This window comes from Nipponia nippon, unplaced genomic scaffold, assembly GCF_047370975.1.
Source record: "Nipponia nippon isolate SJK-2023a ecotype South Korea unplaced genomic scaffold, ASM4737097v1 scaffold_3, whole genome shotgun sequence".
Classification (NCBI taxonomy): Eukaryota; Metazoa; Chordata; class Aves; order Pelecaniformes; family Threskiornithidae; genus Nipponia; species Nipponia nippon.
This window is the reverse complement of record NW_028262347.1, coordinates 112,035,547-112,060,535: the sequence shown is the minus strand read 5'-3', so window position 1 is coordinate 112,060,535 and position 24,989 is coordinate 112,035,547. Positions and strand designations below refer to the sequence as shown.

The window sequence follows — 24,989 nt, the reverse complement described above, 5'->3', positions numbered from 1 at the left end:
CATGGGCAGTGAACTCCAGTCCTGCAAGTGGTGCCACTGTTACTCATGTGCTCCAAACCAGGCACACCGTGTGCCACAGCCTGGGGTTATCCTGGGAGGACTTCTGGAGCGACACAACTCCTTCCTCTTCCCACAAGGGAAGGGCAACAACCTGAGATGCTCAGGGTGCAGCGCAGCAGAAGGTCATAGCCAGGACAGTCCTGCCAGCCCCACCTGCCGGAGGGTTGTTCCCTGCTCTGTTTGCCAGGAACCTGCCTTCATTTCCCTGCACAGCTGGAAACTGTTCAGGGCTGGATGGAATTAGCACATGGGCGCAGAGTTACCATATGTTCAGGTTTCCCTAGATTCAACCTGCCTTTCTGCCTGGAAATTGAATGCAGATGGGATTTGAGGTCTCTGGGGCATCCGTTGTGGGTCCCTGGACAAATGACCACTGTGCATGAGGGGACCAGTGCACGCAAAGTTATCTGGGAAATCCCAGACAGAAATATGGGAATCAGGCATGTTGAACCACACCTCTTTATCCTTCTTGAGAGGAGGGAGAGAGATGAATGGCAGAGAGATGCTGGAAAAGACTTGTCAAAGTAGCACAGCCTTGGGACACCTTTTTCTGCCACTCGAGCCTCACCTTCAGACACTGGGGATGCACGCGGGCATTACCTGAATCCTGGCACAATGAAATGTAGCAATTACTAGTCATTTTAGCCTCAACATGTGCAGTAATGCAGCGCGCTAGCTCTACATTTCTACTCCATGCCTCAGCTCACAGGAGCGGTAGAATGGCCTGAGTCAGCCAAGGGGCAGAAAAACATCACTTTCAGCAACGCTGCGTGATCAAGGGGACCCTTGAGGGGTGGAAAAGGTCAAGAATTCCCCTATCCCAACCCTGGCTCTCACTGCAACTGTGGCAAATTAACTCCTCTGTCCTCATCTGTAAAGTGGAGATACTACTCACCCACCTCACAGGAGAACACAGAGCTAATTGCCAGGGACAATTAAAGGCTTGGCCCCAGAATTTATTACATCAAGAAATTAAACAGCGAATGAAGGAAGACTCCACAAATGTCACTGATCTTTGACATCTGGAGCTTCCAGCCCACTGAGGTCTTAACAGCAGCAGTGTTTAGTCTGACATCTAAATGTTCCTCACTGGGAAGAGCTCGCCGTATCCAACAAGACTGCATCTGCACCGTTTGGGAGACCGGGAGCCTTGCCTTTCTATCTGTCTGAGCAGCACCTACCAAGCTGATGGGTCCTAAGAAATAAATAATGCGCCACTGTAAAGTACATTTGTATTCATACACGCCTCATTTTTCCAAGCAGTAATCAAGAGTATTATGTTACCTATGGTTGAAATGATTAGTCATGTTTCCGAAGATTAATTTACATGTTCTTTTGTTTAATGCGTACGAACTGATTTAATGGCTGCTTATGAACTGAGCTAACAGTCATTTTGAGAAACAGATGTCCGATGCAGTTTTAAGCATTAAGAGTGCTTTTATTCATATCCTTAGGAGAAAAAGGGCTACACAGTCTACAGTAATAACACTAATGAATCAAAGTACCACAGCTGCCCAACAGGGTTTTGACAGAAACCAGCTTTTTCTCAAAGGAACTTTTTTTTTTAGGACTCTGGGACAGTGAACAACTGGTAATATGCATGCTTAACATGTAAGTATGCTTTGCTGGAGCCAGAACACTGAATCAAGCCCTATCTGCAACCAAACAATGTGAGGCTTTTGCATAAGCACTGAAAACTGTAACTACAAAAAGACAGGGAAATCTGTATGGAATCTGGATCCTCAGCATTTTATACAAATAAATATTTGAAAGTTTGAGTGTTTCTGATACTATTTCGTGACGCTGAATGCAGAACAGGTTGTCTGCTTTAAACCCTGATAGATTATTGTATGTGGGTGGTAGGGTTAGGATAAAAGAAAGGGAAGAAAGCTACTAGGAAAGCAGTTGGTGGCTGCAAATCTATGACAAATAAACAGCACATTCCTCTCCTGCACAAAGCCATTAGAGTCTATGTCAGACTTTAACATCCTAATGTCAGCTGGGTGCAAATTTGATGGCCTGGGGTTCTGCAACGGTCCCTATGGAAAGTAGATTTGGAACAATTTGCCGTGCCCCAACAGAGCGTTTCTGTCAAGTTCCCGAGGAGTGTCTAATGCACCAGTTACTCACAGGACCCTTGCAACGAACCATGGGTTTGATATTTTATGGTCTGGTGTGTACAGTGCAGGATATGATTACACACAAGCCTGCTTCCCATCAGCCAGCACCTTGTAATCGTTAATGTATTTATCCTTGTGGTGCCTCAAGAAGATGACATTGTTATTAGTCTCATTTTATAGATTCAGAACTGAAGCTCAATAGCTAAATGACTTGTCTTTGATTACACAAGATTTACAGTGAAGGACAGAACTGAGTCCCAGCCCTACCAGGCCCAAGCAAGGATTGCACCAGAAGGACTAGATCTATGTGCAGATCCCTCATCTAAGGTGCTTGTAAATCTTATGAAATGACGATTTCTGCACTGGGTTTTGTGCCTTTCGTGTCTCAGCCTTTGCCACTGCAGGCACCTGTAGGGAACATGGATCTAGATATATTACTACATGAGAAAGCTGAACTCCTCAGTTACATTCCTCTGCAGCAGCTGGAGACGAGAGTCTCCAGATCATGCTCTTGTACTTAATAGCATGTTGAGCAACTTTGTTCAAACACATAAGACATGCTGAGACAGTGTATTAAGAAAGGCTGAGACCTAATAAGATCTTCCTCTTCTGCTTCATCTATACCACACTGTGCTGGAAAATATGTTGACTGATAAGTTTTAGCCACAGTACGGGTAATCATCACATCTGATTTAAGTACCAGTTAGTTAGAGGTTGTGAGTAAACACTGCTTTCCAGCACAAACCACCCCTCTCAGTACGGTCAATGCATTGAACAAGTCCCATTGTATCTGCTACACGAACTGGAGAAAAGAAGCCACTGCATGAGTAGAAAAAGACCTTTTCCAAACTCCTCTCAAAGTAGTCAGTGAGATAGAGAAAGAAAGTATTAGGACACACTGCTGTTCTAAGTTGAGGAGATCTCCTCTATCCCTCCGATACTAACTGTTATCAGAGTAACCGCTGGCAAGACACACAGCTGATAGCTCTCTTCCCTTAACTGAATTGCTATTCTGGAGAAAGAAGCTAGCTATCAGTTTCCACAGTGGTAACCATAGACCTCAGAGAAATGTATTGATCTTCCAGGAGGCAAACACTGGGAACCAGCCATTCCTACCACTCAGGCTTCAGGTAGGGTGGGTGTGCAGCTGCTACAGGTAAGAGAGATTTGCAACAAAGAGCACTGTCACAGATCGGAGGCTCTGAATTTGACCTGCCTTCCTCTCTGCCTCAGAACAGTTAAAAACCCAGGTAAATATTTGTGTGCTTCATCTTAGACCTCTGCTAACCTTTCACCACTCTGTCTTGAGCGTATCTCTGTTTATCTTACCCTGAATAATGTAAAGCTTTCTTATCTAAGCAACAACTGCCTCCCAGCATTAAGTCTTACCCATCAGCTGCCTCCCTGACCTGATGCGCACCCCAAATGTTTCTGGTCATCCCCAGCCACTGCAAACTCAGAGCTTTTTCCGGGCATGCAGAAGCCCAGCATCTGTGAGAAATCCTGCTCAATACTTTTGAGCCTTCCAAGGCTGGGTGTGATTCGTGCAAGTCAGATGGTATCATTTTATTTTTTCAGTGGGACCAATGGGACCAACCCATGGTCCAATGGGACCAACCTTCAAAGCAGGGAAGTACTACTCAAAATCCGAGTCAGGTCAGAATCTGTGTCCATATAATTACCATATCGCAAAAGTAAGATTATTTCTGAAGCAATAATAAAGCCACTTGAGATTTTTTTTTTTGTAAGCACCGATATCTTGTATTACTTGGTACACAGCAGCCGCAACTGACATAATACTTCCCTCAAAGGATTAGGCAACTCAAAGCAGAAGTCACCCACAAAACAGAACAAGAAAGGGCATCAAGATCCTAACCAAGTATGAGGAATAAAATTTTTCTCATAAAATGTTTGAATCAAGAAAGAAACAGGAATTGAAACAGAGCAGGATGCTGTCCCTGCCTGCCACTACAGGAAAGAACTGATTTCATGATTATCTTTACCCTTGGAACAAGAAAGCACAAATGTTCATCAGAGACTAGGAAACCAAAGGAAATACCAAGATGAAAGAGTGCAGCAAAGATGCATGCCTTTCTGTATCATTTAGATGAAAACATTAAAATTGATGGGAAGACATTTAACTAGCAACTGAAATAAGCCTAAGAGGGGAAGGGGAGAAACCCAAAAAGACGGAAGCGCAGATACTGCAGATGGCTTGAAACCGCACGTAATTTCCTATGGATTCACTGAAGTCAAAAGTTACAAATGAGGAGAGATCTACAGGCCCACCTAATCCCACCTAAATCACCTGTTAGTCTACAGACTATTAGAGACCAGGGTGGTATTGGCATGTAATTACTGCCAGTACCTGCCTGCTTAAGCAAGGCAAGATCAAAGTAACTTAAAAAAAAATTCAACATTTTAACCAAAACATTTGTAATTATGAGCTTGAAAACAAAGTACTCAGGCAAAAGTATCAGCAAACACTCATCTATGCTGCCTAGCTCTTCGGATACCATCGCACTATTCACCACAGTACGTTTTACAGGGCTCGGTCCAGTCTGATTTCAACCACTGTACACCATGAACAGCAGGTTCTACAGAACACAGTCAGAGCCACTCTGCATTAGCAAGGCTTGTCCAAAACCTCTCTCAAAATCTGCCCTCCTGCATACTAGTCCATTAACCCAACCTGAACAACTCTTCTCCCTCTCTCCTTGAGCTTTGCAAGTATTTGCTGCTAGCCTTCCTCTCCCCTTGCCAAGTTTTTTCCCACCCAGCTTTAAAACTTTGTTTTCCCTGCTAAGCTCTTCAGCCTCCCTCCTCCCACCACCTGAGTGTGCAGGGTGAAACTTACGGTGCTCGGTCGTGGTTCAACCCATTCTGTCTTTGTGCATTTATCGGAGGTAGAACAGGTTTGCTGTTAATCTCAAGCCCTCTCCGCAAAGTCTCCCTGATTTGCTCCGTATCTGCAAAGAGAATTTTTTTTAACATGATTTAGAGTCCCCAGAAACATCACAGGCACAAGGAGATGTCAGCTTTTTTTTTTAAAAGGCCTGTTTCTGTGGTGTGTTTTATCTAAACTCTTATCCTGCAGAAAGAAATTAAGAGATGCTAAGGGTGAATTCTTAACAGCTCTTCCTGCACCTCAGGAGTTATTTCCCTTTATAAAGTCAGCTTGAATTCTCTTGGTTTGGGCTGCGATGTTATGTCAGGCAAGGAGAGCTGGAACCTTTGGTACTGAGCCCTCCTGATGAGGAAATTCTGAGTAGTTTTGTGTCCTTTCATAAACGAGGTGTGTGCTGTCTCTGCAGCTCTCACAGAACCTCCAGACACTTCCAGCCTTTGCGCTGGAAGTCACTTTTCCCATTAGGCGTAACAGGAATTTGTTCCTTTACCAAACGAGTGCAAGGAGGTTCCCGAGTTTTTGCAATTGGCTTTGCAAATCTGCTGATGAATTACAACAAGATTCACAAAAGAAAGGAATTTTATGGAGGGCAAACTTTAGCCTCAAGCTCACACTTGAAAATAAACTGCAAATTATGCAGTTCAGTTGCAGTCTTTTTACTTTTTCATTTTCCTATAATGTCTAATGGCCAAATAATTTAATAGGATGCTTTCCTACCTTTCTTAGAAGTTTCCTCATCTTTTTTTGAGAAATGTGGGAATTGGTAGAGAAAAAAATATCCACATTATTTCAAAATCTTTTGAAGGATATACAAATGTCACCATGTATACCTGTCTTGGGCTTTTCATTGCAGAGCTGAGGGAAAATAGCCTTTTTAGATCCAGTGTAGTTCAAAATATTTGCATAGAAGCCAGAAGGAACCCTATAGGCATTTAAATATACTTTTTTTTACCGTGGACTTAAAAACAAGTAAGATACCATTCCTGTAGAAACCATCATTAATTCCAGGAAAGCTCAAGCCCTCAAATTTTACGTTACTTCACCCATTTGCAAGGTAACATGCATAATTTCAAGCATGTGTAATGGCTATGACATCTGTACCCTGAGATGGCATCTCACTGCAAAGGGGAACTCCACTGTATTTTATTTTTCGTTTCCAGAGTTCTGTATTTGCAAGAATCGCTTGAGTTCAGCTACATCAACGTGCAGTGTCAGTCCAACTTGCCACCCAAGAAGTGACAACGTTAATAAGGAAACACAGCCTGGGAAAATGCAGTTGCTTTACCTTGCAGGTGTTTACAGTCCTGGTTTCACCCAGTGCTCAGTTTAACTTTGCAGATTTAGATTAGAAATAGCCTAAAAACTGAAAGAAGCATTTAGACAAAACAATGCAAAGATCTCTTTTCCTCTCGCCTGCCTTCCTCAAAGAGGCCACACCAAAATTAATTTTGCTCCCCTGAGACATACTGAGCCTTCCAGTAACTGCGGTGCTTGTTATGAATCCCAAGATGCTGCATGACTCAGCCCACTGCCCAGACCCATCGGGAAACAAGCCGAAAGGCCGTGACAGCGGCTCAGCCCGGGACCTTCTTACCTTTCCCAGAGAGCCGCCGCGGCTGGGTCCCAATGCAAATGCTCCTGCTGTCTTCATCATCCTCCGGGGGCCGGCTGAGATCATCCCAGGCACATTTGGCACTCACTCCACTCAGGTTTGAGCCATCTGTCTCAATCCCTTTGTCAACTCTCTCCTGCTTGAAAAGATCCAAAACCCCAAGACTTTTTTGGGTGTGGCTTGAACCTGAGCTGGAACCCACCCTGGCTCAACCCAACCTTCAGCAGCTCCTGCATATCCCCCCTTTGCGGCCAGTTTCCACTCTCTGGCCTGCGTGCTTTGATGTACCAGCCAAGGGTGACTGCCCATTGAGACAAATCAGGGAGCTCGTCTGAACTGGAACAAACCTCTTCCATAGCAGGTTGGTCTGAACTCCTACCCCTTCCCTACTGCTTTACGAGGCGGCTCTGGCAGGCACAGACAGAGGTGGAAATCAGCAGCCTGGGGTACATAGAGTTGTCTTTTTCAGTGCTAGCTCCAGTTTACACCAACTGAAAGTATTTATGACACTACAATGTATACATCTGTATGAAGCACAGCTTGGCAGTCTACCTATTAAATGTCAATGATAATAAACTCCTGAATAACTAAACTTAAGATCCCTTTCCAAACTTACCAAGGAATCCCACAATGAAAACAGCTCACAGAGAGACTCATCGTTCACAAGAGTTCATCATTTGCAAACTGCCTGGACAACCACTGCTTTTCACTGTGCCGGGGCATTCAGTAAAGGACAAACGTGCAAGGAGACACAGGTCTGTGCACAATGTCAAAGCTTTTTGCACAGCTTTATCGGCAAAATACACAAACTCCCTCCCTTGCAAGTTGGACTTTCCAAGCACGTAACCACCGTTTGGGTCTAGGAAGGTGTTGCACACCAACCACAAGCAACTGGAAGCTCTCAGACACCGTGCATTTTCTCAAGGACACGTACATCTGTTGCCAGCAAGAGTGCCCTAAGCTACAGCCAAAACTTCCACAGGACGCCTACCTGCTAGGGGAACTGGCATTAGTCTGAATTTCCACCTATATCCCACAAGGGGGTAATGTTGAGCTGAACAAACTCAGGGCTGAGCTACACCAGCTCTTAGCGCTGGCACGGAATCAACCGGGCCATTTTTCCCTCTTCCGAAGGAGTGTCACTTCTGGTACTGCTCAGTGACACCAGCAAGATCTCCATCTCACTGCTTACATCTGGTTCACCTCAGAATAGGCAGTAAGTCCCAGTGCTTGCGGGACAGAAACTTTGAAGATTTGAGAAAAGAGCAGAGCTGTTACGCACAACGGGAACGCATCTCTCCGCTTGTCATTACTACCCTCCAGTTTGATCTTGCCACTGGAGTCAAGAGACCATGGCAGCATCCAGTGCTTTGCAGAACCTGTTCCCTAAGAAGCAATTTCCAGACTAAAGCCCACATACATTCCTCCCCTTGCCCAGCTGCACACGCTGGGCCCTAGAAAGACCATTGCCTGTTCTTGTGGCCATTCAAAAGAGGATTTGAGCAGCTCAAAGATAAGCACAAGCACTCAGGGTGTGGTTGCACAGCAGTTTAAGCTGATGTAATTCGCAGTGGCTGCAGTCCCACCCTCCTCCATGTGCTCCTATCCCTTTCCTTGAGCCAACTGTTTTTGTTTTTTTTTCCAGCTGGATCACCTCACTAAACTGGCTCTTTGGCCCAAGAGCAGAGGCAGAAGCCTGCGGCTGGGGGCAAGACCAGAGCAGTCCTGACTTAGACTTAAGCATTCATGAGATTGCCTTCCTTCTGCCTCTCTCCCTGAGAGACTACTCCTTGTTGGGATCTTCCTCTGGCGTCAGAGGAAACTGGCTTCTACGAAAACGTAATGGGAAAATCTGAGAAACAATAAATCTGCTGGAATTTTCTTTTATTATATCCTAAACATAAAATTAGTTGTTTTAACCAGAAACAGAAGTTGTGGAAAAAGAAATAAAAATACATCTGATCCTACATATGCAAATGATGCTCTAAGTGAGAGTTAGCCCGTGGCTCCTTCAGGAGCCCTCTGTGGCACTCTGTGAGGACCCAAATCAGCTGGCATGGGGAGGTTTAACTTGTCAGCATGGTTATTTTTCATTCCAGTGATTGGGGAAGCATGGGAGAGCCACCAAACTTGCCCTTGAGCAGGGAGCAGAAGAGCCCAGAGGGCCCCGAGGACTCCATCGGGCAGCGGCTCTGGTGGGACGTGCTTCTCCACCCCTGCATCCAGGGCCCCTGCTCACAGACAGAGTCGGTGCCTCCGGACAGCGCGCAGAGCCCTGGGGAGGGGGAAAGGGACTCGTCATCTGCATCTCAGCTGGTTTGCAGAGCACTTCCTCAGGGGAAGAAGTGCTGCTCTGTTGGCATCCCCTGGAGATCAAGGGGGGCTGATGGAAATGAGCTGGCCTAAGGCGGCCTAATGTGCATGCCTGTTTTATAACACTTGCAAGTATTGATGTTGAAGGGGGAAAAAAACCAAAAACTCCCTAACCAGTGCAGACTCTCAGCTGGGGCAATGCACAGCTTTACCCCATCTTTAGCCAGCAAAGATGTGCCTGGGCTGAGGGGCTGTTCTTCCTCCCTTGAAAGGGCGGCCTGAGCAGGAGGTTGGAGGAGCCCAGGGCAAAGGAGGTTCAGCTTTTTCCCTCCTCAAAGAAAGGATGTTTCTGTCCCATTTTCCTCTCAGCATGTGGGAGGGATGCTCTGAGGCTCTTATAAGTCATTGATCCCTTTCTAAACGAGCCAGAGCACTGCAGTGTGACCCGCAGAGCGGCAACCACAACTCAGGAAATTCAAATCAGCTTTATTCTCTTCTGAGATATCTGCTAAAACAGAAGCAAAGCACTGAGAATCAGCACAGAGCTGGGGACCGACAGGGATTGTTTGACAGTGCTGCCAGGGAAATCTGAATGGCCTACAGGGAAGCCTGGCTGAACAGAAAACAGCCAGCGTTGCCACAGCGTTAATTGCCGACATCCTGGGATGACATCTTAGTTGGGATCCATTCTCGGCAGCTTCGAACAGAAAGTACAGCTGCTGCTGCCAGGGCTGGGTTTAGGCTTCAACCAATTCCCACAAGAGACAATGCAGCCTCAAAACAAGCTCTGCCCGCTTCCCAGGCAGGCAACGTGCTTGCCTGCTCCCGGGAAAGTTGTCTGTTTCCTCTGCCTGCTCCCTCCCTCCCTCCCCTCCACCTATCTGCTGCCTTTCAGTTCTCACACACCCTGTACCACCACCAAGAAAATGCCAAGAGAATGACACTTTATCCTTTCCCCACTAATCAGAGCAGGAGGCGCACGACGTGGCTGAACCCAGCCCGGCACAGCCTTGCTCCCTGTGCTCAGCAAAGGCTCGTTTTGCGGGACTCGGCACCGCAGCAGCAGGTTTTGCCCTGCGAATGAATCCCCAGGGGCTGCGGCAGCAGAGCAGGAAGGAGGTGCACGCACACCTGCGCATATGCAATACTGGAAGGGCAAGAGAGAACAGAAACAGGAATGTCTTCAATGTGAGGAAGTCCGGAAAGACCACAGACATAGCAGCATTCAGTGGCAGGACACACTGGTGAGGCAGAGGTACTCTTTATTTGCCTTAACTTGCCTTGGCTGACTCAGATTCCAGTAAGCTGAGTTACTTTTCATTTACAGTAAATTGAAGAAAACCCTGTTATCATTAGGAATCACCAGTGTGCAGAGAACAGACAAACACCCTCCAGGAGGGGAGAGGGCAAAATTTTGAAGAGCCTAAAAACTTTATAGGACTTGCAGTTGTATTAGCTCCCACACTGTGGAACACTTGTTTTTGTGTCTCTCAGACTGGGGTTATTTTAGATGAACAAATCCTTAAAAACAGGAAAAGTAGAATTTGGTTTTGTTCTTAAGCTTTCAAAATAAAAGATGCTGTGAGGCAACCGAGGGTAATCAGATGCAGACACGCAGACCATACGCAAATGCAACAGCTTGTACAAAACGTGCACATATGCATGTGCCCTACCATGCTAAGCCATAAGTTCTCTGTTAAAGGCAAATACTCAGTGATTCACTGAAACAAGATCAGCACCACACTGTATTTGCCTGGGACCCATGTACTCCAGTACCGTAACTCTGCTGAAGGGGCACAGAACTGTCTCCCAAACGCACGGATCAGCCGTAGCCCATGGCATGGTAACCCCTCTGTAGAGGTCCTATTCTGATCTTTAAAATTCGGAAATTAACTTGAACTCTGAAGAAGGTGGTTCAATGTATCTTCCTGCATGGATTATTAACTGCATGAGAATCTTTTGGCTTTCCATTATTTCTCAGACCACACTAACTACTTGGCCTCAAGAGACATTCTACAGGAATGAGCTACACTGTCACACTTACTGTGAAAAAATATTACTTGATTGGTTTTGAGTTTTCTGCATGTTATATCTCCTTACGCTTGCATATAAAACAAAGGAGGAATTTCCTGATCTATCATCTCTAAATCTTGTACTGTTCTATGTTCTTTTATCTTCTTCTATTTTCCTCCTTTCTAAAACATGCAGTCCAAATCTTACCAATTTGTCTCATATCTTATGATTCTGTTTTCCTGGTCTCCCTTCTCTAAATTTCTTCCTAAAACTGCCATCCACCTGGGGCTGGACATGTGCACTCTTGAATGACCTCTGAGAGGGCAAAAAGATTTTTCCGGGATTATTGCAAACACTGAGAAGATCACAGCACCTTTATAGAAAATAATTGAGCTGGTTTATACCATTAAACCAATTCTCCCTGGCTACTATGAAAGACATGACATTTTATTAACTAAAGACATACTTGCAGATGTGGATCAATCTCAAATATTGTCTCTCCTCTTCGCATATCCGTTATCAACCAGGGGCCTCCAGCTCTACAAAGAAAGGAAGAAAGGTAATGAACCAAACAAGCACTTTAGCTAGTACTCCCCAACAGAGTCCTCAGAGTGGACCTGTACTAAAAAGGAACCAAAAGACAGAGTTTAAAACAAGCCTAGAAGTCCCTCTGTGTTGTGTATACATCCCATAGCATGCATTTGTCCTTTACATTTCGCAAACGCATAATGAAAGCCCTCCACGACCTAGCTGTTATCTGCCTGGTGCTTGGCACCACCGAGTCTTGCAAAGCAGTCAGGATTGACACAGGCTATCCCCTGTGCGGACCCACTTACTCATAACAAGACTGAACTGGGTTTTAATCTTACAAGTAACTGAATTGGGACTCGGAAGTCCAGTCTTCTTTCTTCTAGGTCTAAGAAAGATGGGCAAGGCATGGGGTCAAGATTTATACCTCTATTACATATCTAAAGATGTGGCAGGGTCCCATTGGGACTGCACTTTTTGCTGAGATCGGCAGTCATGTTCAGTACCATAAAAAGCTTATTGCTCTGATAAATATCCTCACAACAGACATTTTGCCCAGTTGGTACTTAATGGTCGAGTACTCAGATGGTTCAGGGAAATCTTTGTTTTCATTAGCAATAAAAGTCAGAAGGGTCAAGATGTTTCCCAACAAAGGTGACAGAAAACAGATTACTGTGAAGATGAACTACTCGGAGACTTGACTTTGGGTCACAGTGCAGGCAGACTGCAGAAGTCAGCCTTAGATGGTGCTTTTCATTTGAAGTAAAAACTGAAGTCTTTTGGAATTGCCATAAAAATTTTCATTTTTTTCCATGAGATACTTTGTTATTGCAGTCAAAAGCCCCCTCCTCTGGCCTTGTCTGCGTTACAGTCTCCTAAAGCACTTGGAGTGGGAGCAATAAAAGTTAATATTTTATAGCTTTTCAGATGCATCGATAGCCACTTTTTTCACATCACTTTGGAAGCTGTGAATTATTAACTGCAGAGGTGCCACCTGCTTCAGTCCCTCACAGGGATGCAAGAGACTTTTACCCTGACTCCACATCAGTGGCTTAGTAGTTTGCAGCTTTGCCTTGGAATCGCGCACATTTAGGTTTCATTTTATCCTTGGAAAGGTGCTTGTACCACAGCACAAAAGCCAAAAACCAACATGAGAACAGACTGAGGAGAGGGGTGCTATATCTGTATTGACTTAGAGGAGCCAAGGGAGCTGCAGGCAGTGTTTGTTGTCTTGGGGTCCCAGAAACAAAGCTTGCAGCTGGACAAATTCACTCTACTCTAGGGCATTCGCATGAATTATCCACACTTGTGCCTAAAAGGGAAAAGTTCAAGTTTAAGAAATCCAGCAGCAAAGGCTGGACTTTTCCAAATAATCAATCAATTAAAGTCCATTGTGACACGAGAGAGTGTACTATTGTGCCCAGGAACACATATTCAGAACCATTTTGTTTAAAAAAATCTTTTGAGCTACAATCACACGGCAATAACTTCCACTAAATATAAGAGAAAAATATTTAAATGCAACACCTGCAAGCCACGAAAGTTTAGCTGCAACCTGGCAGCAAATGAAGCATCAACATATCATTTAACATTTAAAACCCATCTCCTCCTTAACCCAAGGACATCTTTGTTTTGCCACGGGAGAAATAACAATGAACTTCACTTGCATGAACACTCCTCCTACTGTAAATTGGCCCACCAAGAGTGAGGCCAGTTTGAGAGTGACTTTCTCACTTTCAGGCAGTACCCAAGCTTTGCTAGGCACTGTAAGTCAGACCCTCTCCTTCCTTTCTTTTGAACTACACAGAGAGGTCACCAGTAACAGTTACCCCGCTCTCTCAGGAAGAATCAATGAGAAAATGCTGCAGGCGTAAGAGGAAGGAAATTAAGCTTTCAAGACCTCATTCTATTTCACCCTGAACATATGGACTTCCACATGCATTAATTTGCCATCTAAGTGCCTGTGCGTGAGAACAGATTTGCAATGAATTCCCAACTCTTGCTACAGCTCAGGATTAAATAAGTTCCATCAACAAGTTAAAGATTGTTAATAAAAACAAACAACTGAATTGTTCTCTACGGGAATGCTCCCCTATATGGGGCTGTATGAGCACTTACACTGGGACAGTCCGAAGCAGTTCCAAGATGCCTTGCCCGTTCCACTGCTGAGCCGCATGGAGTTCCTCAGTGCAAACTCCAACAATCTGGAGTAAATGAAAACAGAGATACTAAACTGGATGGGAACCGTGCGAGAACTGTAGAGAAAATGTGCCAAGCGGTGCTGGATCAAACAGCGCAGATACAGAGAAGCACCGTTTCTTTAAACTAACTAGATGAGCGAGGACAAATGGAGCCTGAGACAGCAGAGAGATTCTGCAATTCCTTATGCCCTCTCTCTACACTTACCATGTGAAGTGCCCTGGTCACATAACATTTAATCTTGCATGGCATGTGTGAACTTAACTATGAGGAGGGCCTGGTGACAAATCAGGGTTTACCGAAGATCCACTAGTCTGTTCTCACTCTTCAATCCAGTCCACACACAACAGGACAGGTTAGGGTCTGAGCACATGCAAAACACTGCTCTGTCAGTGAACTGCTAAGGGCAAATGCAATACTGCACCAGCAATTTCAATCAGGCAAGGGACCCATGGCCACAAGGAAATGCTTTGGTGCTCATAAATCCTTGACCAGCTCAGTTTGCTGACTAGTTACATCTTACCTGGCACCATAAAGTAAAGCTGCTTACACATCGCATAATCCACTTGTCACTGCAGGCAATTGCAGACTTCTGCCTTCCTGTATAAGGCAGGATGTGTTTGCTTTTCAGGATGGGAGCTGCCACACTGAGCAATGCCAGATGTCCCTCTCACAGCAGCTGAAATCAGCCGCTTCAAATGAAGGGGTGAAACACCCTTCAGCTGATAGCGGAAGGCAGTTTCTTCCTGATCCATCAACCGCTGGCTTGTGCCTTTGTGCACAACGATTCACTCTCTGGGATGAAAAATTATTTTAGCCGTGGCCTTCTATTTTCTTCCTCAATACTCTAAGCCTTTTCCAACGACACTGGATTTTTGGTCAAAATCTGTTCAACATCAAAACATCAGTATGTTTTATCAGAAAAGAGGAAAACTGAAAACTAAGTTCTGAAGAGCAGCAAGCAGAAGTGCCTGATGTGCCTTTGCTGCAAGCGCGTATCTGCACTGATAGAGATCTGCGTGGAAAATCATCAATGTCAGCATGTACCCAGTCCTGCACACCCTACCTCCCCTGCCCCTTGCAGAGCTCACTTTCTCAGGACCCAGCCCTTGGAGATGCATTTCATCCCCACCCATCTCCCAGGCTTCCTCCATGAACAGCCTGAATCACCCTCGCTTCAGGACACCCCTCCCTGGGCCTTCACTCACTAATTACATACAAACAGCAAGACTCTAAACAGGAAATTATTTTGTGTTCATTCTTTTCTTTTTGCAATCATTTATCCTCATGGGTCAAAGTAAATCCATAACAACAAGCATCAAACAAAGGGGAAAAACAAGTCAACCATATGTGTTGTGGAAGATTAGAGGCCAAGACCCTCAGGATCCAACAAGCTGACTGTCCTTTGATCCAGGACAGCTGGGCACTAAAGAAGAGATGCGGACTAACGCAGCACTATCTGGGGAGTCAGCCACGAATCACCCTGCTTAGCTTGGCTCTCTATCTCTGCTTCCAGGTCCCACAACTCACCTTTCACTGATTAATCCCACACCCATCTCTTTCTTTTGATAAAACACAGGCTTTTGGGCACCTCAGAAAATTCAGGAGAGCCTTTGCCCTTGCACAGCAGTTGCCTTGTGCAGGTCTGTGGTAATGCAGCTTCCCCTTACATGTTGCAACTACAGCCAAGGACAAATGGGAGCAACTTGAAGCTTAAATTGTAAAATACAGACACTTGAATTTTCCCACAGGAGGGAAGCTTTTCCACAGAGCCGGGAGAAATCAGCAGTTGGTATAAACTGCCAGCCCTTCCACTACGGTTAATAACTCCATATGCAATTTAAAAGTGCCCAAAGCAGCCCATATCTAAGACACATCACAGAGGAGGACTTTGGGAAAGCAAGCAAACCTATTTGGCCAAGAAAGCTCCCTCTCACTGAACAGTAGGGTTAAATCACAAGGGATTTTTTAAATGTTTCTTTTGCAAAGCAAACCTGAACCTTTCTTAAACTCTGGATCAAAACAGGAAAACTCACTTAGCTTCTAAAGAATCTTGGTGTCAATGCTGCAAGCTACATTTCTGCCATTAAATAATGCTAAAGCAACTCTGAGTCCTGCTGCAAACACCTCTTTTCCTGGAACTCAAACCAGTGGATCACTTACCAATACTGCCATAGAATTAATTTGAATTTAGCTCTACATTACCTTTTAAAAGTGTTTCTCTCAGCTTTTTTCCCCTATATTCATGTTTGAAATTTCAGAGCAGTAATATAATATTCAACTCCTGGTCTGTTTCACAGTGTAAACCTTGTCTCCATCAGACAGACCTCTGTCTTGAGAACTGAGTGTGCCATTGCTCAATCCTGCTAAAATGCTTACTAAATACCTCCAGAGTAACAACTCAAAGATGAGATCGACAGTAATCGAATGAGGAAGAAAGGTAGAAGACAGGATAATAAGCATCTGACTTATCAAAGCTAAATGAAATGTAATGTTAGCCGCATTCCACTCTCAGGAGGTGACAGTCAGAGCCACCATTGCTGGGCCATACCTGTAGGAAAGTAACGACCCCAAAAGGAGTCTGCACCGGCTGCATCTGAGGGTCTTCTGTCAGTAACATATGCTGGATTCTAGATTCACTGTTGTCCAAAGGGCTGTGCCACGATACATGGTCACCGCTGCAGAAGGTGTTTTCTGCAAGGAAGAGAAACAAGAAATAATTAGTCAGTAAAGTCTGCTAGAATACTCCGTCTGTTAGCATCTGCTCCTGACCGCTGTCAGGCAGGGACCTCCGGCCTGGGCCAGGACAGTCAGTGGTGGCCATTCACAGTGACTGTCCCCAGCCAGCTCTGCTGAGTCTCCGAGTCAGCTGAAGCACCTGAAGCAGGAAAGGGGTCTCATGGAGCCATCTGAAGTCAAGCACTAACTTTAAAATTGCCCTCTCTTGAGTCCTGTGGCAAAAAATCGTGTCCTGCTTTGATATTAATCCCAACACAGGAATACCAACAAATAAAATTAGCTTCTCTCTCATTACTATTAGTAATTACTGTTAGTCTTACTATTACTAATTACTATTAGTCTTGTTTTGTGAGAGTGTGGAGAGTCATCAGACCATACTGGATGCCTATGGGATGGCAATTCATACTTAATTTGCAGCTCTGATTTGCCACAGAGAAAAGATTCTGAAATGTGAATTAAACACAGATAATACTCTGCTATATCTAATAAAAATCCACAGTCTGCTGCCCAACTTGTGATGGTCTAAGTCAAAGTCACTTTCTCTCCCAATTGTCTGGTGGCTCTGGAGCAGAATTATAATTGATATGTTCCTTCTTTCCCAAACAATGAGAAAACCAGTAGGTTATAAACTTAACTCCATGTCAGAACAGACTGCATCAAAACAAAGAGCCAGAAATTATCCTTCCCTCTTCACGACTGTAAGCATTCCTTTCTTTTCCTCCTCTCCCACTTAGAAAGACAAAACCCCCAGATAATCCCATGTTCCACAGCTGGTGCATGCCAGAAGGCACACCAGAACCCATCTGTACGTTGCTGCCCCGTCACAGGAAAGGCTAATGCTTGCTTTCTGAGTGAGGTAGAAGTAAAGCAACCAACCATGGCCATTTTCACACCAATTAAAGCATGCTCCATTTGCACACAGTTCCTAGAGCATGTGTGCAATAACGCTGCCTAGCCGACTGCCTTGTCCTCGGGTCTCGTGCTTGCCCCACTCCAAGTAGAGCTTTTATAGCACACACAAATGAACAGCCTAGAAGCCATAGTCTGCCCTCTGCCATAGGTGTAGCATCCCAGGGATGAACCGAGTGCTGCCTGCCTGCTTCCAAAGTCAGTGGCAAGCACAGCGTCCCTCTCCCTGACCAAGCTCCTTGATGAAGCCAGTCTAGGCTGCTGTCCTCACCGTGGTCTCTCCCAAGGTCACTCTCACAGGAGAGTGAAAAGGGAGGCCTTGCCCACTGGAAGGGGACTAGGACTTCCACTGCAGACTGGAAAATGTTAGTGGTTACTTGAGTTGCTGTCTGTCGAGACTGGAGCATCTCATATGATACAGAGTAGGATCCAATTCAGAGGAGTGTTCTCCTCTTCCCTGCAGTTACGAGCAGACGTGGTCCTGGATCTTCACCTAACCTCCCCACAACGCCTTCCAAATGCGCATCATGAGGACATCTCTTTAAATAAGTATCTCTAGGGCTTATCTGAGAATCCTTGAACATGGCAGCTTCTGCAGTGGCAAGAGAGAAACAGCGTTTGCCAGTAACTGCAGCTTTGTCCCCAGTCACATTAAACACCAGTCACTGAGGAACCAGGCGCTTGCACGCCGCTCGCTGTGCATCGGCACCGCCACGACCGCGTGCACGTACTCTTGGCCAGCAGCGGGTGCGGGATGCTTCGAGGGAGCCATCAGCGGCAGGCAGGCAAACTAACGAGAGCTGTCTCACAGTTGCTGTAGTTAAAAATACTCGCAGTCATCCCACTGATGAGCTAACTCATCCTCACCCAGTCATGGGATGAATGCAGGGCGTCCTGGGCAACTCGTCGTTTCTCCACCAGGTGTCCCCATTGGTGTGTTTTTGAACATGTATTATATATGGGTTTTTTCAGATTAATTTCTTGGACAGCTGATTTGATTAAGAATTAAAATAAACTCCAAATACCATAAGGAACTTGGCCCGGAAAACGAGGCATGTAACTGAAGTGTTGTGATAAGTAAGGGAATGTTTTCCTTAGTTAAAATTAGGAAAGAAAGAAAACAACAAATGCAAGCTGCTTGAAAGAAAGAGTTTATCGTTATGTACACTAAATTACACGCTTTCAGCTCTGCGACTGAAAGGAGTGGTTCAGATATTACTTTACTTTTAGAGCTGGGGAAATATAAGCAGACAGAAATGAAAAACATTATTTTTTTAGTATCAAAATTGGATTAAAGAAACAGCACTTAGAATGTTGCAAAGGATCTTGTGATATTTTCCAGGTTAGCCAAAATGTGGCTGATTAATTTTTTTTTTTAAATGATAAAAGCCTCTCAGTCACAGTTTTCAGGAATGAAACAAAGCCACAAAGAGCTTATTCTTGGGCCCTGTCTTTATACCACAACATTTTGCCCATCAAATGCTCACACAATTCTATGCTGATCGATCGCTGCGTTTCACTGCTGGTGCTGCTTCTCCTGGGAAAGCCCGGCCCGTTTAGAGCAGGTTTTCAAATGCAAATGTCTCTGCAGGAAACCCACCTGTTTATGTCCATGTGAACACTGAACACTTAGAAAATCTCCCTCTCCCTTGCATGGGCACGAACACCACAAAATTCACACTGACTACTCAATTAAATCAGAAAAAAAAAATTCTGCAAATAACATGAAGCCGAATTAAAACCTGTAAGAGTGCAAGAAATCCAGAATTACAGCCCGAAACTCAGCTCTTCGCTTGCTGCATTGTAACCCATACAGAACATAAGATCAGCTCTTGTACAGAGACCATTGCAGCACGGAGGACAGCTTGAATTGCAGGACTTGTAGCCACAGAAAATAAGAAATGACAGAAACAAAGGCCTAGATAACCACTTTCTCTTGTCTCATGCTGGAAACAGGGATGAGCATCCTCCCTTCCCACCTTTCACACTCATGTTTTCAAAACAAGACAATCAAAATCTTTCTAAGCATTTAAGTTTTAAACAACGTTTTAGCCAGAAAATCCTTGTTTTCATAAACGATTCCTCCAAAGTTAATTTATTACTATATTTGGGGCTTTCACGGATGTTGAATTAGAACAGAAAACATCCAGATAAATCCTCAAAGTCATCACAACACAGATAGATGTGAAGAGTCTCCTGTAGTTTTTGCACCTTTCTATCACCTGCAGCGCTGTCAATAACACACTTTGTACAACCCGCCTTTCATCCCCAAACATGTACCATGTGCTAGTATTTCCCACGTGTACATACGTATTTCCATAAAACCAAGGGATGAGCAGGCGCAGGACACACGCACTCATCTCAGGTACACGACGAGCACAAACACTTTACAAGGAGCAACGCGCTTCAGTCAGACGTGCCTAAAGACAGCTCCTGTTGTTCCCAAAAAGGCATCCCCGCATCTCCCATACCATGTGGACTACCCGGAGAAGCAGACTCATTTCTGAAATCTCTGTTTTGCACTGCCATGAACCGAGGATGGGACTAGGACTGTCAGTGATAGCGATGCCAATATAGGTCTCTCAGCAGCATTCACGGTTTTACAGCCACACCTCCCAGTACACATTTTGATGCCTACTGCAGGTACCAAATGAGACACCTGCACTCACAACTGGAAGCTACTTATATACTAAATACTTGAAAATACAGACATGAAAATAGGTATTAATATACATGTAAAAGAAATGTTGTATGTAAAAATAAAAGATTATGGGAAGTTTATGTCCATGGAGCACTGACCCAGTCCGACAGGACTCACTGCTATGAGCATCCCAAAACAATTTCTAGTGTTAGGCCAAAACATGACTCCCCTTTCAGATAAGCACGGAACATTCCTTTGCAAATTATCTCAGTTTAGTAAACCTGAAAGTTTACAGCCTGAGCAACAAAGCTGGTCCTGCAAGGATCCCAGCACAACACTGATACTGTCCCAGGCCCTTGTAGATTCGGGAACAGCCTCTGCTTTATACACATCCATTTACAGCAACCAACACTCTTAACAAGCTCTGCTACGACAGCCCTTTTGACCTGCTGCAATGCTGTGCAGATTAGCATACTGAGGCAACATTTCTTACTGGTTTTGAGGAGGGATTGAAGCACAACAGATGTTACAAAAGTCCTTTTGCACTGTATTTCTTAATGAGACAAAACACATTTGCATCCAGAATCCAGGAAAAGGTGAGATGGCTTTCAGCGGTAGCTGTGAAAAATCACGGGCTGCTACTGAACAAGCACCTTCTCTACCATTTCCAGAGGGCAACATTCAGTCTGCCGGGACTCGGGTATCATTTACTGCTCCAAGGACTTCTGCCTCTTTGAACTTTGGTGTTACCTGACTCCACAGCAAAGCAAACAAGAGATGTGACATGTTCAGGAAAACGATTTTATATAATGGGAGAAGTCTGACGTATTCTTCTAATAAATAGCAAGCCTCAAACCAGTGGCCAGTTGGTGTGTTCCCATGCTCAGGAGTAAGCTTGGAGAAGACTTCTACGAATGGGGGAACTAAGGACACTCTTTTCTCTGTGGGTTTGCAGGTTGTGGATGGGTTTGGCATTGCCTAAGGAGGAAGGAGCTCTGACTGAAGCTTTTACTGCAGCTATGGCAGACACAGAACGACCCTACCTAGATTCACTTGTGCCTCAGGTCAAGTGTAACACTTCTTCACTCTCCTCCACTGCAGAGGGCACAGTTAGCATTTTTACCCACCTGCCTATTTTTACAATCCTTTAAGAACCACGTCTCTCCAAGAGCCTTATCACTCTGTTAAGTCTGTTTGACATTGGCCAACAGGTTCAAACACCATTAGGGTAGCACCATCAGTCTTCTAGGCAGGAGAACGGCAGGACTGCATAAGCCTTGTTTCCTTAGGTGAGCACAGCAAAACCAACAGTCACCAGAAAACGTTACCAGGACCTCACCAGGGAATCATCAAATGCGTAAGACAGATGGCAAAGCACAGAAATGATTTAGCCATCAACAGAAGGAATTAAATAGCAAAGGAACTGAAAGAAAATATGTTAAAAAATTAAATACAAATTATTTTACTGTATGGCTAAATCAGCAAATCCTCAGGAGTAAGCTCTGATTTACTGCATAGGAGCTGATTCACAGGAACTGCTGTTGAACACTTCTGCCTCACAGTAAACCTGAGGTGGTTACATGTTCCCTCCATGGAAGGAAGAGCGAAGCTACCTGACCTGCCTCAGGATAAACACATATCATCCTTCAGCAGTTACCATGGGAGCACTGGATGTGTTGTAAATACACAGGCTTGCTTACAGCAACCTCTTGGGCACTCGCACCCTTCCTGCTTGGAAGGGGCACTAACAGGCCTTAAACCTAATGCAGCAAGGTGATCCATCCTCACAGACTTGAAACTGGTTCTTTTTCAGCAAGTTTGTGTTTTAACAAAAACGACTGATTTTTTTTTCTCCTTTCTGCTAGGGAATGCTGAGTCCATGAAATCAAACTGCTTCACAGGGAGGTATTGATTTCATAAGAACTCAACAAGGAAATCATTAAAGCATTTCATTCCAAACTTACTATTTTATTTCATAATTTATAATAGCAAATCTGAAGCCTCTCTCTAGCTCCACAGAAATGAGAAGTCTATAAATTTCCCATAGACCAGCTCTTGTACCATTCTATTATGCAAAAGCAGCATCTATAAGACAGTGATACCAGACCACTCTGTTAAGCTTCCCATATTTTGAAGTCTTTAAAATGTCATTATCCATTTTCCTTTACAGCCCACATAAAGCAGGTGAGGTTCCTCCATGCAGCAATGGTCATAATTCAGCTGCGCAATCTCTCCTAACTTTACTACCCAACTGCTCTATAACGAGAACTGGGGAAATAACTCAGAGGGAACCATTCCACTGTGGACTAGTAAATTTTCTTTGTGTAACATTGCTAATGTATTTTCTTGGAGTGCATTACCCCCATCTTTAATTTGACTAAATATAGCTGATGCCTAAAGAAATAAACCCAAGTCATATTTTTGGCCCCAAGATGTTTTATAAACAGTGTAGTGCATGCAGTCCATGCTCAAGAGGTGTTACCTAGCTCTAGAGAGAAACACAGATTACTTCCCACTGTATTTCCAATTTCTTTTTTAAACCTGCCAGTTCCATGTGTATAGGATCCTGCTAGGAGCCCTTATTCCCTTGAATAGCCACAGGGAATAAGTTGAAAAGGACAGCAGAGACAAGTACTAGGATCTAAGAGAGCTCCATCCAAAGGGCGGCCCCAGGCTGAATCCGGGTCAGGGAACACCTCCAGGGAGCTTGCTACCCTGCACCCAGAGCAGATGGGAAATAGCTGTTTGGGCATCTGCGAGTCAAGTATCTTCTCTGGCATGCATGTAGGGGGCTGTATGGAGGAAAACAAGGAGCTGATGCTGTTCCACCAGCAAGGAGACAGCAAGGGAACTTGAAGCATATCTGCTGTCCGTGCATGGCCTGGCATACAGTCCCTCCTCGACTGAGTCTGGTTCTGGGGCAGTTCAGACTGCATCACCCTGGTTCATCCAAAGGCCAGAAACTTCCCCCTTCTGACATGGTCACACCGTGCGATTCTTTAGATAGATTTGCAAATTAGGAGAACAAGTTTGTAGCCTGACCATTCCTCTGTATCTCTTCTAAGACACCTCCTCCTTCGAAAATGCCAGCTAAAATCTGCAACAGAGGGGTGAAACTGTTCTGACTAATCGGTCAGATAAATCCGTCTGGACAGTGTGTTACAGGTTATGAGCTGATACTGCACAGAGTGGGAGAAGCCCTAAGTACATAAACTACTAAGTACACTTGGTTTTGGGAAAACAGCCGCACTACTGCACTCGTATCCTTCAAAAGCAAGTTTCTGTGTTCCTCTCCTGCTTCTGTGGAAACCCAGGCCGTCATGACATAGTCACTTTATTCTGGGATATGTGCAAGATGATGCTGAAAGAAACAATCCTGCTTGTTCCCCTGAGAAAGCAGCAGCTACCTGGATCACCCCCTCAAGCCAGTAATGTTGCTTAGCTATGCGAGCACAACACTCGGCACTTCTCTGCTAGCTTGGGCTAAAAAAATATACTCAATAAATTTGCAACAGTGTGTGGCACTGGGGATGCTGGCACACAAACAAGATGACCACATCCCTCACATGAGCCAGACCCACATTATCTGCATCACTCAGCGGCTTCAACACTCGCTGCTCTAAGGGGTACAAACCTTCATTTTGTATCCGACTGTGAGATCTCAGCTAAACTGCAGGCAGCGACTCACAGACGTCAGAGAAATTCTGTATTTGAGGGCAAAGCAAAGAGGGATTTTGACTCCATGACTTACGGGTGCAGGAATGTTAAAAAGGCCCCCAGTGAGTTCCTGACCAGCATGACAGTGATGCAGCCAGACGCTTAAATTGAATGCAGCTTAACCGATACTTACAGAAACGATGTAATTTATTGCATTGCTATTACCCCATGCACGGTCTGTATAATTTATTATATAAATGCATTTTCTCCAACACATTTTTAATATTCAGTCTGGCTTTGTTGAAAAAAAAAAGGTAATCTGGCATTCTGTCACAAATCAGATTTGATGCTGTTTTTCAGTACCATTTTGCAGACTGAACAGCTAGAATTGAGAGAAACTATGGGCAGACGCAGAGTCCAACACAGTATTAGCTATATTTTTCACCAGAGCTACTTAATATATTTCTGACTAGCTCAATAATATTATGTCTAAAAATCTCAAAACAATACTGTTATTGCAACTCATTACACAGATGCAAATTTAAAAAAAAAAACCAGAGTATAAAGAAAAAGACTTCATTCAGACTCATTTGCCAGCCACATTAAATTAAGATAATCTAGGGATAATCAAATTAATGCTAAATTCAGCCTGTCTGCTTAGTTTCCTAACCTACAAAGGACTGCACACATAGATTGGTAAAGGGGAAAAACAATTGTGATATAATCTGTGGGGCCCACTGGCAGTTAGTTTATAATTACATTTTCAACTCAAGCTGAACGTGTTTTAAGAACATACAAGTAGAATCCAAGCCATGATATATTTGCATTACATTAAAAAAAATGCTTTTTCTCCCTGTTTTTCTTTTTCGGTTCAGTTTTGCTGCCCCTTATCTCCCGTCTGGGAAACAGGAACTGTCTCAGCCCAGGCACTCCAAAGAGGTGCAAATTCACATGGTGCTGCTGCCTGCTGCAGACGTGCAGCATAGACAAGATGCCTTAGGAAGAATTAAATCCCTGGAGTACAACTAAAAAATAGCTCCACTGCAGGGATTCAAATTGGGCTTTTAGAAACAAGAAGCCTAGGCAAAAGGTTCTTTTAAAAAAAAAAAAAAAAAGTGTGGAAAAAAACAGATTATCAATATTGTAAGGACTGCTTGACCTCTGAGGTTTGACAACAGTTTCAGAAAACAGAAGTGTGATGCAGATTTTTTTTTTTAAAAATAGATCAGCAGGTTGAAAATACAAAGCTGGTTACTGCGCAGCTCCAGGTTGTTAAGTCTGGAAAATTAA

General features: G+C 44.4%; 1 protein-coding gene across 2 annotated transcripts in view; it reads right to left on the bottom strand.

The window, feature by feature from the left end:
• Positions 1-24,989, bottom strand: part of SUFU (SUFU negative regulator of hedgehog signaling) — a 93,155-nt gene that overhangs the window by 24,343 nt on the left and 43,823 nt on the right. The window contains exons 4-8 of one of the 2 annotated variants that reach the window (XM_087765903.1): positions 16,305-16,447; positions 13,673-13,758; positions 11,493-11,565; positions 6,683-6,839; positions 5,038-5,149 (exon numbers count right to left, since the gene is read on the bottom strand). In XM_087765903.1, the coding sequence (XP_087622029.1) occupies positions 5,038-5,149; positions 6,683-6,839; positions 11,493-11,565; positions 13,673-13,758; positions 16,305-16,447 (571 nt within the window). The remainder of the gene's footprint in view (positions 1-5,037; positions 5,150-6,682; positions 6,840-11,492; positions 11,566-13,672; positions 13,759-16,304; positions 16,448-24,989) is intronic. The other variant, XM_087765904.1, reaches the window with a different exon arrangement.